The sequence below is a fragment of the Sphaeroforma arctica genome (genome assembly GCF_001186125.1).
Source record: "Sphaeroforma arctica JP610 unplaced genomic scaffold supercont1.24, whole genome shotgun sequence".
NCBI classification, from domain to species: domain Eukaryota; class Ichthyosporea; order Ichthyophonida; genus Sphaeroforma; species Sphaeroforma arctica.
Window position 1 is genome coordinate 83,435 of NW_014040534.1, and position 12,030 is coordinate 95,464.

The 12,030-nt window shown below is 43.0% G+C and overlaps 2 protein-coding genes across 2 annotated transcripts in view; both read left to right on the plus strand.

The window, feature by feature from the left end:
- The window catches only part of SARC_00698 (hypothetical protein), a 4,139-nt gene extending 953 nt beyond the window's left edge, over window positions 1-3,186 (plus strand). The window contains exons 2-6 of the mRNA XM_014305597.1: window positions 621-682; window positions 930-1,047; window positions 1,257-1,340; window positions 2,090-2,183; window positions 3,023-3,186. Coding sequence (XP_014161072.1) covers window positions 621-682; window positions 930-1,047; window positions 1,257-1,340; window positions 2,090-2,183; window positions 3,023-3,072 — 408 coding nt within the window. The 3' untranslated portion in view covers window positions 3,073-3,186. The remainder of the gene's footprint in view (window positions 1-620; window positions 683-929; window positions 1,048-1,256; window positions 1,341-2,089; window positions 2,184-3,022) is intronic.
- A 4,361-nt stretch (window positions 3,187-7,547) lies between these two features.
- Window positions 7,548-7,865, plus strand: SARC_00699 (hypothetical protein; the record flags this gene model as incomplete). The annotated part of the gene is made up of 1 exon (XM_014305598.1): window positions 7,548-7,865. One exon carries the CDS (start codon window positions 7,548-7,550, stop codon window positions 7,863-7,865), a length of 318 nt encoding a protein of 105 aa, XP_014161073.1.
- Window positions 7,866-12,030: the final 4,165 nt, after the last annotated feature.

The window sequence follows — 12,030 nt, forward strand, 5'->3', positions numbered from 1 at the left end:
AAATGTAAATGTATATATATATGTGTGTGTCTGTGTGTGTGTGTGCGTGCGTGCGTGCGTGCGTGCGTGTGTGTGTATATATGTATATATATATGTGTGTCTGTGATTTTTTTGTGTGCGTGTGTGTATGTATGTATGTATGTATGTATATATATTTATAAATATATGTGTCTGTGTTTTGTGTGTGTGGGGGGTTTTTTTTGTGTGTGTGTATGTGTTTCTGTCTGTCTGCGTTTCTGTGTCTGTGTGTGCGGGTATGAGAGTGTGTGTGTCTGCGTGCGTATATATATATATATGTGTGTGTGTGTGTGTGTGTGTGTGTAAGTGTGTTTGTCGGACTGTCTGTGTCTTCCTGTGTCTGTGATAGTGTGTGTGTGTAGACCTCTGAGTTGACATCTATGTCAGGATCTACAAGGAAGACTTTGTGTTGGTTGTTACCGTATATAATGATCAGAGCATGTAAATGGTGCATATATTTCGTTGATGCAACCTGATGGAAAATTATAGGCAAGCCTTTATGACAAGATTTTAAAAGAATGGCTCTACTTTTTAAACATGGGTGGTTTATACTGAATCTGTCTGTTGTCGTTCTCCAAATAACCCACTTGTATTACCAACAGGATTTTGTGCATGTCAAACTAGAGAAGATCGGCTTTAGCTGCGGTCAATCTCTCGCAGAAAGGTATTGAAATCCAATCCAATTTTATCGATGTGAAGCAACTTCGTTGTTTTTTTTGAATATCGAAGTGCACAATGTTTGTTTCTTTCTCTGTGCTTTCGTAGGCACCATTAGCACGACTAGGATCACTATTGATATCCGGCACCACCATTACTACCAACTGCCTGCTCATGGAGCACATATAATCCGGCTTGCATTTCGAGGCATGGGGAAGTTTGCTTACAGCTATCTGTCTAACGCCTGGATATAGGTTAACGCAGGACACACCTCGGATGACCGATCAATTAGAGGTCATCAAATTCATATGCAAAGATTTTTGGATGAATCTCTTCCAGAAACAGGTGGATAACCTTCGGACCAATCACAAGGTACGTCCGCTTCTCTCGTCGGGTGTGAGAGTCTCTCTTTTAACTTTTTTTGTGCATGCTGTGAGCTATTGTGAGCATTTATTGTTTGACCACACCTGTGCTGAGGCTGTCGGTATAATCAATATCGCTAGCGCTCTCGTTGCTGTACAACATAGTGACAGCCGACCTTTTTCCTGATATATTTATATATTGCTCACAATTCGCGACAGGGCGTGTATGTACTGCAAGACAACAAATTCCAAACTTTCGCACCCATCGCCAACGGCACCCAATATATCGAGCAGATGTCTCCGGTAGGTGTTTATATCACCTTAGGAAATAGTAGAGAACACATGTACATTCGAATAAGCATTAGAGGTGGAATATACTATTGCCAGAAGTGCTCTACTATAGTTTTGTTGCTCTGGTGGCTGCTGATTGTTTTGGCTTCGCACTTTCAATTTCTTCTCTGCTATGAGGTGACTTTATGTCGTACTTATCGTTGAAGTTGTACCTAGTGTTGTTTTTGTCGCAACATAAAATATACCGAGGTGCACATACCGTTGTATTGTCAAGCTGCTAGTTGTGCTGTGTTGTCTGCAATCTCACGATTTATACGGCGATTCGATTGTTGTCCCTGTTTCCGCATCACTTAACCAACTTTGCGGATATCACCACACACCAGTTGACTTTGGCCGCTGATTATCGTTTCCAAATTCGGCTGCTCGTTGTGAGGTGCACCTGTGTGTACATTATTGTGAACCCTACTGCGGTATCATATTGACCTTGCTTTCCAATATAGTGCGTGTATGCACGCGCTCAAAAGTTGACCATTTTCACATGCATTGTTGCACATTAGCTGTTGTTCGCACTTCAATTCACTGCAGGTAGGTTCACGACAGGCCACGCTTCGGTTTGCTAACAGCGACGTACTTCCCACTCACACTCGTCGACGGAAGACACGCCATAGACTAGTTTGTGCTGTTTGTAGGCAACGTTGTCAAATAGCTATGGAGCACTCTGCTCTCATATACTGAGCATTCTTCTGTGTACTCTCCCACAGTTCTTAGCCATGCCTTGTGGACTCATCCGCGGCGCCTTGGCGGCGCTTGGACACACAGCCACTGTACATGCGGACGTGGTCAACATGCCCGCCTGTACGTACTCTGTGCGTGTTTATGCGGATTTTCTTGTATAAATATTTGTCCCATTTTCATATGTGTATGCATACAGCAGCCGATGTGTACTCAAATGCGTTTGCGCATGGCAATGGTGGACACTATAATATGAACCTGTATGCGTGATTATTAGAGATTTCCATTCAGGTCAGCTGTTTGCATGTGTGTGTGTAGGTGTTAATCTTCGCTTTACCGGCCATATTGAGATTTATCATAGAAGACATACCCGTTTGTCAAAGATTTCAGTGCGTTGCCTAACCAACTCTATATGCGAGGTCGGACGGTGGCATAAAAAAAAATTGTCATTCGCTTTTACACCGATAGCCTACGCAGATGCACGCCCACCACCGACACATTTGGCAGAATGTGAAAGCAGTCTGTTGGTTCACTTTCTGTGCCTCACTTGCCTTTCACTGATTTTGCAAGTTCGAACTCTCTTTTAGTTAGCAGTAGACTTCATTTAGAAACTTTCTCCTGTGCGGCGTATAAACACCCCTCGCTGGTCTGCCCTGGAATGGGTCAATATCCTCTTACTAGATTTCACGAGTTGTTTGTCATCTAGAGTATTTATACCAAATAGGTAGATCTTGTTATGATACGAAGTTATTACTTACATAAGTAGGTAAAATAACGAATCAACTGTGCATAATTCATATCTGAGCTGTAACCCTTCTCAATCTTCAAATCTTATTCGCAAATTGGTATAGTAGAGTGAGCTTGTAGGGAGATTTATACTGGTAATTGCATGCTTGCCACTTGGATGCAATTTGTTCTGTCACTAATCTATACACCTGACCTCTTACTATTTGTATGCACAGGTACGTTCCAAATAAGAATACAAAGGATGGAGACGGAAGCTATACAATAACACATCCAAGAAGCAGCAATTTAAATTATAAATGTACTGACAAACAGCCAATTATTTGTATGTATTGTAAATAAAGCGTACCAAATTTCTACCACCAAATGTAGAATCGTAACGAACTATGAAGCAGGATACATAGAAGACTGGCAGCATCCACGCAGCTCTAAGGAAGCAGACTTACATTGAAGGAGGAAGAATTTCTCGTTACGAATCATCTTGCTGTGTTTTAGTTATGAGGCCGAGCTAAGCTTATGAAGCCAAATGATTTTTAGAAAAAAAGCGGGTTGAGTGACCAATATTTATTGAGCCTAATGTAAGTGACAGCAAAGAGCATCGTTGCTTTCTTTTTGCCCTTATTTCATTTATTACTTGCTGCCAAACTGGACCTTTCATGACGATACAGTTCACCGCTCGTAATCAAGAAGAGGTGGGAAGCTGAACCGAGGCCAAATACCTATGCTGATGTTATATCTCATCATTTTATTACTATAGCTTTTCCAGCAAAGGAGCTTTGGTTGGTATATTTCGTATCACTATCTCGCTGAACAACGCAACAGTATGCCAAATTTATATTTGTGTCGTTGCTGTACGTACCTCCATTCGTTTCGAGCTTCAAAGAGTCTGCGACTATCTAAAGAGACTAGAGCCAGACTGTTTATTAAGTACAAGCAATACAGGTGTCAATGAATCCCCCTAGACTTGCAGACAGCAACTGTTAATAAGGGTTCAAAGAAATGTGTCCGACTGAATGTTAAATCGGATGTCCATCAAAATCAAAAAGTAATCACGTCTATGTATAAATGGCCAGACGCCTAGTAAGATACGATGCATCTGGTGCAGAAAAGACAGACATGGGAAATGCAAACAAATCTATACAATACTAAATGAGGCTACTAAAAGGAATACCTAGAAGCTCTCAGAAATACAAAACCCTAAACCGCTAAACCCACAATTCATCGAAATGTGTCCGACTGAATGTTAAATAGAATGTCCATTAGAATTAAAAAGTAATCACGTCTATGTATAAATAGCTAGACGCTTAGTAAAATACGATGCATCTGGTGCAGAAAAGACAGACATGGGAAATGCAAACAAATCTATACAATACAAAATAATGCTACTAATAGGAATACCTAGAAGCTCTCAGAATTACAAAATCCTAAACCGCTAAAACCACTATCCATCCTTGAGACACCTTAATAGCAACGATACGCGTATCTATTAATTGGCAGAGTGAACGTGATGAAGCTAAAAATAAAATGCCCCGAGTTGAGCTGCAAGTACACATATGGAGATTACCTAACAGCATCTTAGAAACACAACAATTGCTGAATTTATGCTCAGGATTGAAACCAGATACGATCAAAAAGTGCTCAACTTGGGCGTCAAGTAAATTCGTATTAGCCGCCGAGATAGTGTAATTTATTTATAACCAAATTTACATTTGAGGTAGCTTTGCGTGGGCACAGTGGATAAGCATTTACAATGAGGTTCTTCGGTCTACCACGCACACTTGAAGTGCATTCAATAATCCACCCCTTATATTACAACTTTGTGGTTAAAGCACATACAGCCAAGGCGCGGCTACAGTGTTCAATATCCCTACGAGCACAATGAAGTCACAGGAACTGGTTTTAGGGGTTGATGTTGCCTGTCTGCGTCACAGCTTATAATGAGCCGTAATTTTCATACTCATGTACTTGGTTTTTCCAGTGTCTCGCCTTCAGTAGTCATATACTATCTAGTTATAGATTACCACTGATGAGCCCGAGACGTCATTGTAGTATCGACAACGTACGGCTACCTTGTTCAGATGTATACTTTGCGATAAGACATTCGGGTGATGCCTTGCCCAGGATGAGAACCATATTGATGTATATAATAGATCTATCCACCCAAAAAATCGTTTTTCATATGCTATTGTACACTACATTACAAATCTCTTGGTAGATCGTAGTAAGCAGAAGTTACCTGTTTTTGAATTTCTGCAGTGTATTAGGTAGGTAATAGTAAATTTGGTTCGTGAATCCTTTTTCGACGCTACTCATAGTCTCCTAAAAAATGATATTCGACGTTAAATTTTATTGATGAAGAGTACTTGGTTTGCTTTTGTTGCGGGTAGGGTGTGAACACAAATAACCAAGTTTTACTCGTAATGGCATAGCGGATCTGACTGTTCCCCATTCAACTACTTATATTACTATTCTCCAACTTATTTTAGAACTAGCGATGTACATTCTTATTAATATTTAGTTGCTTCTTTGGTCAACCATTCTCACTGTTGACAACTTTATTCGTTTTATTTATTTATTTCCATCCTTCACATTAACTACCGGCATGCCTGCAGTAACGTTTTGGTGAAGAAATTGATGTTTATGTAGAGACTAAGAAAGATGTTGATCGGGCTAGACAGTCGGAAGATCACTCGAGCCTGGACTGGTGTCAAGTAAGCCTAGGCCATAACGCGCATGTTTCTTAGGGACGCGTTATGGAACTCTGCAAGACGTAACTTTCCATCAGAGACCTTACTCTACATTGTATCGCTTCTTGTACAGCACGAACAGGCAATCGAAGCCTGCTCTTATACGGTGCTTCCGTGAGAACACAGCTTTCTGTGCTAAAATTTTACGGAGTCCATCTTTCACTCCCGTGTTAAGCGCTGGTTGCTTTTTTCTTTAGCTGAGTTGAGGTTGATGTCACCAATGGTGAATCTTAAGTCTTTCCTCTCTGTTGCGCTAGGCGATGGTTCATAAGCCAGGTCTACGCAGGTGCCACCGGTCGAACAATCAGCAGAGACCGTGTCGTAGAAAAAGACTCGCCTTGCGGCCGAACTCGAGCGAAAGGCAGATGCCGCTGGAAAAGCGAAGCAGCCACCGCTCACCTCGGATGCGGCGGAACGGACGCAACACGATCAACCATGCCGAGCTCTTCAGTGGCCATTCAGCCGTGCAATACCGCCGAAGAAGCGCGAGTAGTGCTAATGTTTCGATACGCGGGACATAAGAGCACTAGCCTTGTCATGTAACTATTAACGCTCGAGACGAAATATATTCCCCGTAAGTTTTTCTTCCTGTCATCCATCCATCCCGCATTTAGGGAAGTTCTCATACCCCTCTGCCCACGCAGCCAATGTCGAGCACAAGGGTGCCTCCAGAATTGCATTGATGACTTTGCAGGCGATCGTGTTGCAGGCAGTAACCCGATGTTCAAGCAGCAGCGCAAAATCGTGGTTAGAGAGAACACAAATCACCAGCGATACTTTGATGAAAAGCAGGACCGATACGATGTCGAAGAGCGTCGTCGTGGGCGTGACGATCGTCACTGGAATGACGAAAGGGACAGGCGTGACCGCTACTACCGTGACGAGAACAATCATCCCCCACGTTCTTCCCCCGAGTCGTTGTACAGGCCTCACACCCCCGCTCTCACCTCCAACGGCAGTCACGACGACAAGCAGGCCAAGCAGGCGTCTCTCCCAGTTAAGGCGACTTCAGGCCCCACCACGCGTCTGGAGTATGTCAACTGATTCGCTTACGGCAAGCCAGGACACGAAGCCGCGAATTGCCCGGAGAGCAGCAGCCTCAACCAAGTCAAAATCACTTTTTTGAATCGGGCCGGCGGTCCATGGTTATGTACATAATGTGAAATATATTTATTAAAAAAATTGGTTCGGCGTACAACTTCGTCGACGAACAAACACTGAATATATTACAACTCTTCTATACTCATACTCAGGATCACTAATACACGGCTTGTACGGGATGGGTGTTATTATCCCCACTAAGCAGGTCGACATCCACGTTGATGTGTATACAGTTAACGGCTGTCTAACCACTCGCGCACAGCGGTGGTTAGTTACAAGCGACATTCCTTACAACTCGCACTTCCATCTCAAGTACGAGACACAGTGTAATCGCAGATGGGCTCGTTCTTCGATATGAATTACAATCTTTTTGTAAACCTTGACGTAGACCCATGGCGCAAGTGTGTGTGTTGCGTACTCTGCCGGCATACTGTGACCACAGTAATCAACACCGCGCGACGTACTTCCAAGCACCGTACGAGAGGGTGAGACAAACAGCGGCAGAATAACGCCATTCGGCTGCAAAACGAGTTGCGTCAGTGAGGACTTCAGCAGCTGCAACCACTCTTGACGTGGTGCGGTGCTGCTGTGTCTGCTGACGTCTCTCGAGAGCTACCCTTGCCGAAAAAAGAAATCCCACATGTCGTCCCTCCGACGAAAGCAACGCCGGCACCTAGGCACTTCCAACGCGGAGCTAGATTTTCTGTGATTCCCCTTACTGGAACAGTATAAACCCGGCGTTACAACGATAGCGCCCTCGGTTTTGAGTCCGGCTAACGGCGGATTCTCCGTATCTCTTAGCGCTCTCATATGCTGGAGCAGCAGTGGAGCACTATCTGCTACTCCAGCGTTACCCAAACATTATGAATTGTCAATGTACAACCCTCGTGAGAGGATGGTTACGCTGTGTGATGAAGATGAGAACGGTGTTTTTGAATCCACCGGTTTCAAACACTTGGGGGCTGAAGCAGGTAAGACCAGTATGTACAACCCTCGTGAGAGGATGGTTATGCAGTGTGATGAAGATGAGAACGGTGTTTTTGAATCCACCGGTTTCAAACACTTGGGGGCTGAATCAGGCAAGACCAGTGCCAAAGTTGCTGAAGCTGTACAGATACTTAGCTCGGTCGCCTATGACCCGGAGAACCACTGGCTTGCCAAATTTGACCCAATCTCTCTAAAACTGTATGATAACGCGCAACGAAAGTGCTAACCGCGGTATCCTCATATGTCACTCGATGCCAGGAACAAGTGGCAAGCCAGTATCAAAATGGCTTAAAAGGTACCCGGCAGAGAGCCGCCCCCGTTTTCTGAAGGCCTCGACGATTAGCGGTTCTGCATGGATCTTAGCAGGTAGAAAGAGTCCATAGACTCAGAACTCTACCCTGTACCCACGAAAGCAGACATGTATGATTTCGTGGTGGACAAACCTTATATATCTGCCCTTGACTGTGGTAACGGCTTCAATCAAGTCAAGCTTACGGAGGAGGCTCCCAATATTATAATATTTTGGACCCCTTGGGGTCGATTTTCGTACGTCGGTATGCTGGTTGGCGTTCACGAAGCGTCCTGGTGGTACCAGGAAATCCTTGCGGAGGTCCTAGATATGTTACACCATGTTATCTGGTATATAGATGACATTGTCACTGCCAATGACACAGCCGAGGATCACTGAGCCAGTCCTCGTGCGGTACAGGCAATACGATATACAGCTTGGTCTATGTAAATACCACATAACTTTCTTTAGACAACCCGTGACCATCCTGGGGCGCAGAGTTGACTTCAGAGGTGAGTCCCTTACGGACGAACAGCTAGCCCGCTGGCCTGGTTTGCGACGGTTTGGTCGTATATTATAGCGTTGGCTGGGAACCTCTTGTGAACCAGTCGTAGACTGGGGTCTTATTTGAAAACCGGAAACCCTGAGGCAGATATATATTTTTTACAAGAAGATTTCGTAAATGTTTTTGATGACTAATAATGACAAATACCGCGCCGCGCCCCCAATTTGGTCTCGATTTGGATCTGACGAACTTGTCCTGTACCTCTATTGACCATGTTCTGACTCTACGGTGACCCCTTCCTGACCTTAATTTGTCCCTGGATTGACCCCGTGCTGAAATCATTTCGGTTTTTTGTTTACATAACCGTCATGATAACGTCGCTATAAAATGTTCACTGAATATAAACTGAGATGTTCTCCGCCACACGATACAGCGTGTCTAGGTGAAAATTACACAGATATGACAGGCGATGTTTGTTGTGTTATAGAATATGGTCGGATACCGAAAAAGAGTGAAGTGATCGTCCACCATTTCAGAGATAGTTGAAAAAATACTCTGACTGGGCGGACGAACGGTTATGTGAAGATGAAAGTATGCAGCTTACACTTCGACATCGACGACATGGTCGACTACAGACACGGGAAGTGTCCGAGAACATGATGTATGCCGAAGTTATTCCTACCGGATTTAATCGCAATGTTTTCTGATATTAAAATTGAACGCACAGCCCTACCGAATAGTGTCCAATACTAACCTGAAGCATCAGAAGTCTCATATACGTAAGTACCACACGCTGAATTAGACTCTGAATCAACTAAGCGTACAAACACATTAACTGCGAACGAGAGGACAGAACATTTACAGCCAAACCAGTGATGGTCGTATCCGAACTAAAGAACAGGATATCGAACACGAAAATCACCACAGTCATTGTACATCAACTTCTCGTAGTAGACGCATGGATCGGGATATACTGAAAAAAGCAATTGAAGCAATCTGTGGCTTAGAACGTGCGCAGAAAAATATCGAACTCTGCATGATCTTAAAAGTGGATGTGATCGTTGGTAATCGTGTATTTTTGGCACAGAAGTACTATAGATCACTTACTTATATAGTAGCAAACTATCTGGATAACACAACAAACATAGGAGGGTGCTCATTGATGTGCAGTGACACAGACAAAAATTTAGTCTTTAGCAAAATTATGTACTTCCCTGGAAGTGCAGTACCTAATATGCAAACTGTAAATATTGTTTTCACTGGGAGAGTTGTAGATATGCGAAACGGTTCGTTCCATCTAACATATCGCACTCCACTACCCGATCAACAGATGAGCGAATTTAAAGTTGTTTACTCTCAAGCCACGATTGTGCACAAACGATTCAATATTGCTCTCGAGGGATGGTCTAAGAAAGTCAACAATATGCAAACATGAGTGATACACCTAGTATGATAGTGACTTTAGATTACTAATGAAGGGCAATTTCTGATAGCATCTTGGCATTAGAATCAAAGCAATGAACTAGCAAAGAGAAAGTGTCTACCTAGTTTAACAGTGTCAGTAAGCCCACTGCAGCTGATAGGTGACTTTAGATTACTAATGAAGGGCAATTTCTGATAGCATCTTGGCATTAGAATCAAAGCAATGAACTAGCAAAGAGAAAGTGTCTACCTAGTTTAACAGTGTCGGTAAGCCCACTGCAGCTGCTACAGGCAGAACTTTAGAAGGAAACACACAAGAACTGGTGAGATGAACATATTGTCTGAAATATGCTAAGAAGTTAAAAGTTTTTATGGCAAGGTCAACAATTTACACATGAAGTCACACGCACACGCAGACAAACGCATACATACACATACGCTTTATATATGATTATTCACGCATGATAGTAGTATTTATATGCATACGAATAGCAATCAATACAATCTTCTTCTTGAGTAATGCAGTATCAAATATGTGTATATATGTATACTGCATTGATTTTTTTCCAGTGCATAAACCTTTACATACAATTTTACATCTTTATGGATATTTGCTATGTGCAGCGCATGAACTGGTATATACGTCCTTTGAATATTAGCTGCTGTGCTTATGTATGATTAGAATGCGACTGGCGCACTTTGTACAGTGTATTTACTGCAGTGTGATGACTATCTAACTCAACCACCGGAGCGCCGGCCTGATATGCTACCAGCCGCTTTTGCATCGCTTCCATATTGTCCGCAGCCGACGTCACAGGCTCCTCAGAATTATTGTCCTGATCCGCAACCTCATCAATGAGGACTTTCACTATCACTCGACCACACATGAAAACCACGAGCTCTTGGAGTACCTCGAATATCCGTTCGGTATTCTACCGACGGACCTGAGCCAACGCATAAATGGCAGCTGACGTCTCTTTTACTAAACTTCGGCTACATGCCAGCGTACAACTTGGCGTATGCCACCGACCGGTCCGGGTTCGACCGCATGGTCGGCAACATCCGCTGGCTGCTCTATGATCCGGATGTTCTCGATTGCTTGCCCATTACCCAGGCCAGTATACGCAACCTTGGTGCAAATGAGATCTACATGCTTTTTGCACGCCCACAGGTTGTCAGAATCTCCTTAGAGGACCATCGTCGCTTGCTTAACCATGTCTAATTTGACACCTCTCTACCTCGAAACCAATGTCATCAACTCTTTGACGCTACTATATATATAATAGTATCAATCGTTAATTGTCCAACTATACAATAAAATAGAAACTTGCAAGAAAAATACTGATGATGCGGATTTTTTTTGGTGGTGTACGTCCTTCTTACAAACAGCAAGTAGTCCATAAAAACATGTTACGCTACAGTAAAAGAACTTATAATGTAGCAGCTACACATATACTTTCGTATATCTGTGCACGACACAGTACAGGAAAGAGGACCCGAAACACATCAACGTGCTACAACAATTTCAACGCAACCGTCATATATGGGGTGAAAATTTCTTGCATTTCCAGCCACTTGATGCTAAACTAGTCAGGGCAAAACCTAACCGATGGCTAATAGCACCGTGTGCCTGTTTGTGTAATAACAAAGGGAGCGCTGTTAATGGATTAAGTATAAAGAACTACAATAAAGCCACAAGATCCCCATTATGCAAATTTCGGAGGCATTTAAGAGGTGACATGGATTTTTTTTTCAAGATATACATACCGATTTTCTCGAACTAGATCAGTATTATACACAATCACTTTCAATCATTCTTGCTAGGCATATTGGTGGTCAATATGGCTTTAAAAGGATTTCAAATACAAGGACACAGACAAACAACAGTTCAATAATATTAAACATGCAGCTGTGACAGGTGTACCTTCAATCATCCCCACACCAGATTATATTATTATCCAACCGGAGAATGATATAAGTCATCGAGTACCAACTGATAAGCATCTATTCTCTATCATCCGGTAGACAGGGCAGGGCGGGAAGTTATTCGTAAAAACATCTTCATTCTCAGTAGCTTTACACACTCCAGGGGCAAACAAAGGCATGGTTATACAAGACACATGGGGCGGATGTCATATGAGTATCTGTATGTGATACTATCTATGATAAATTATA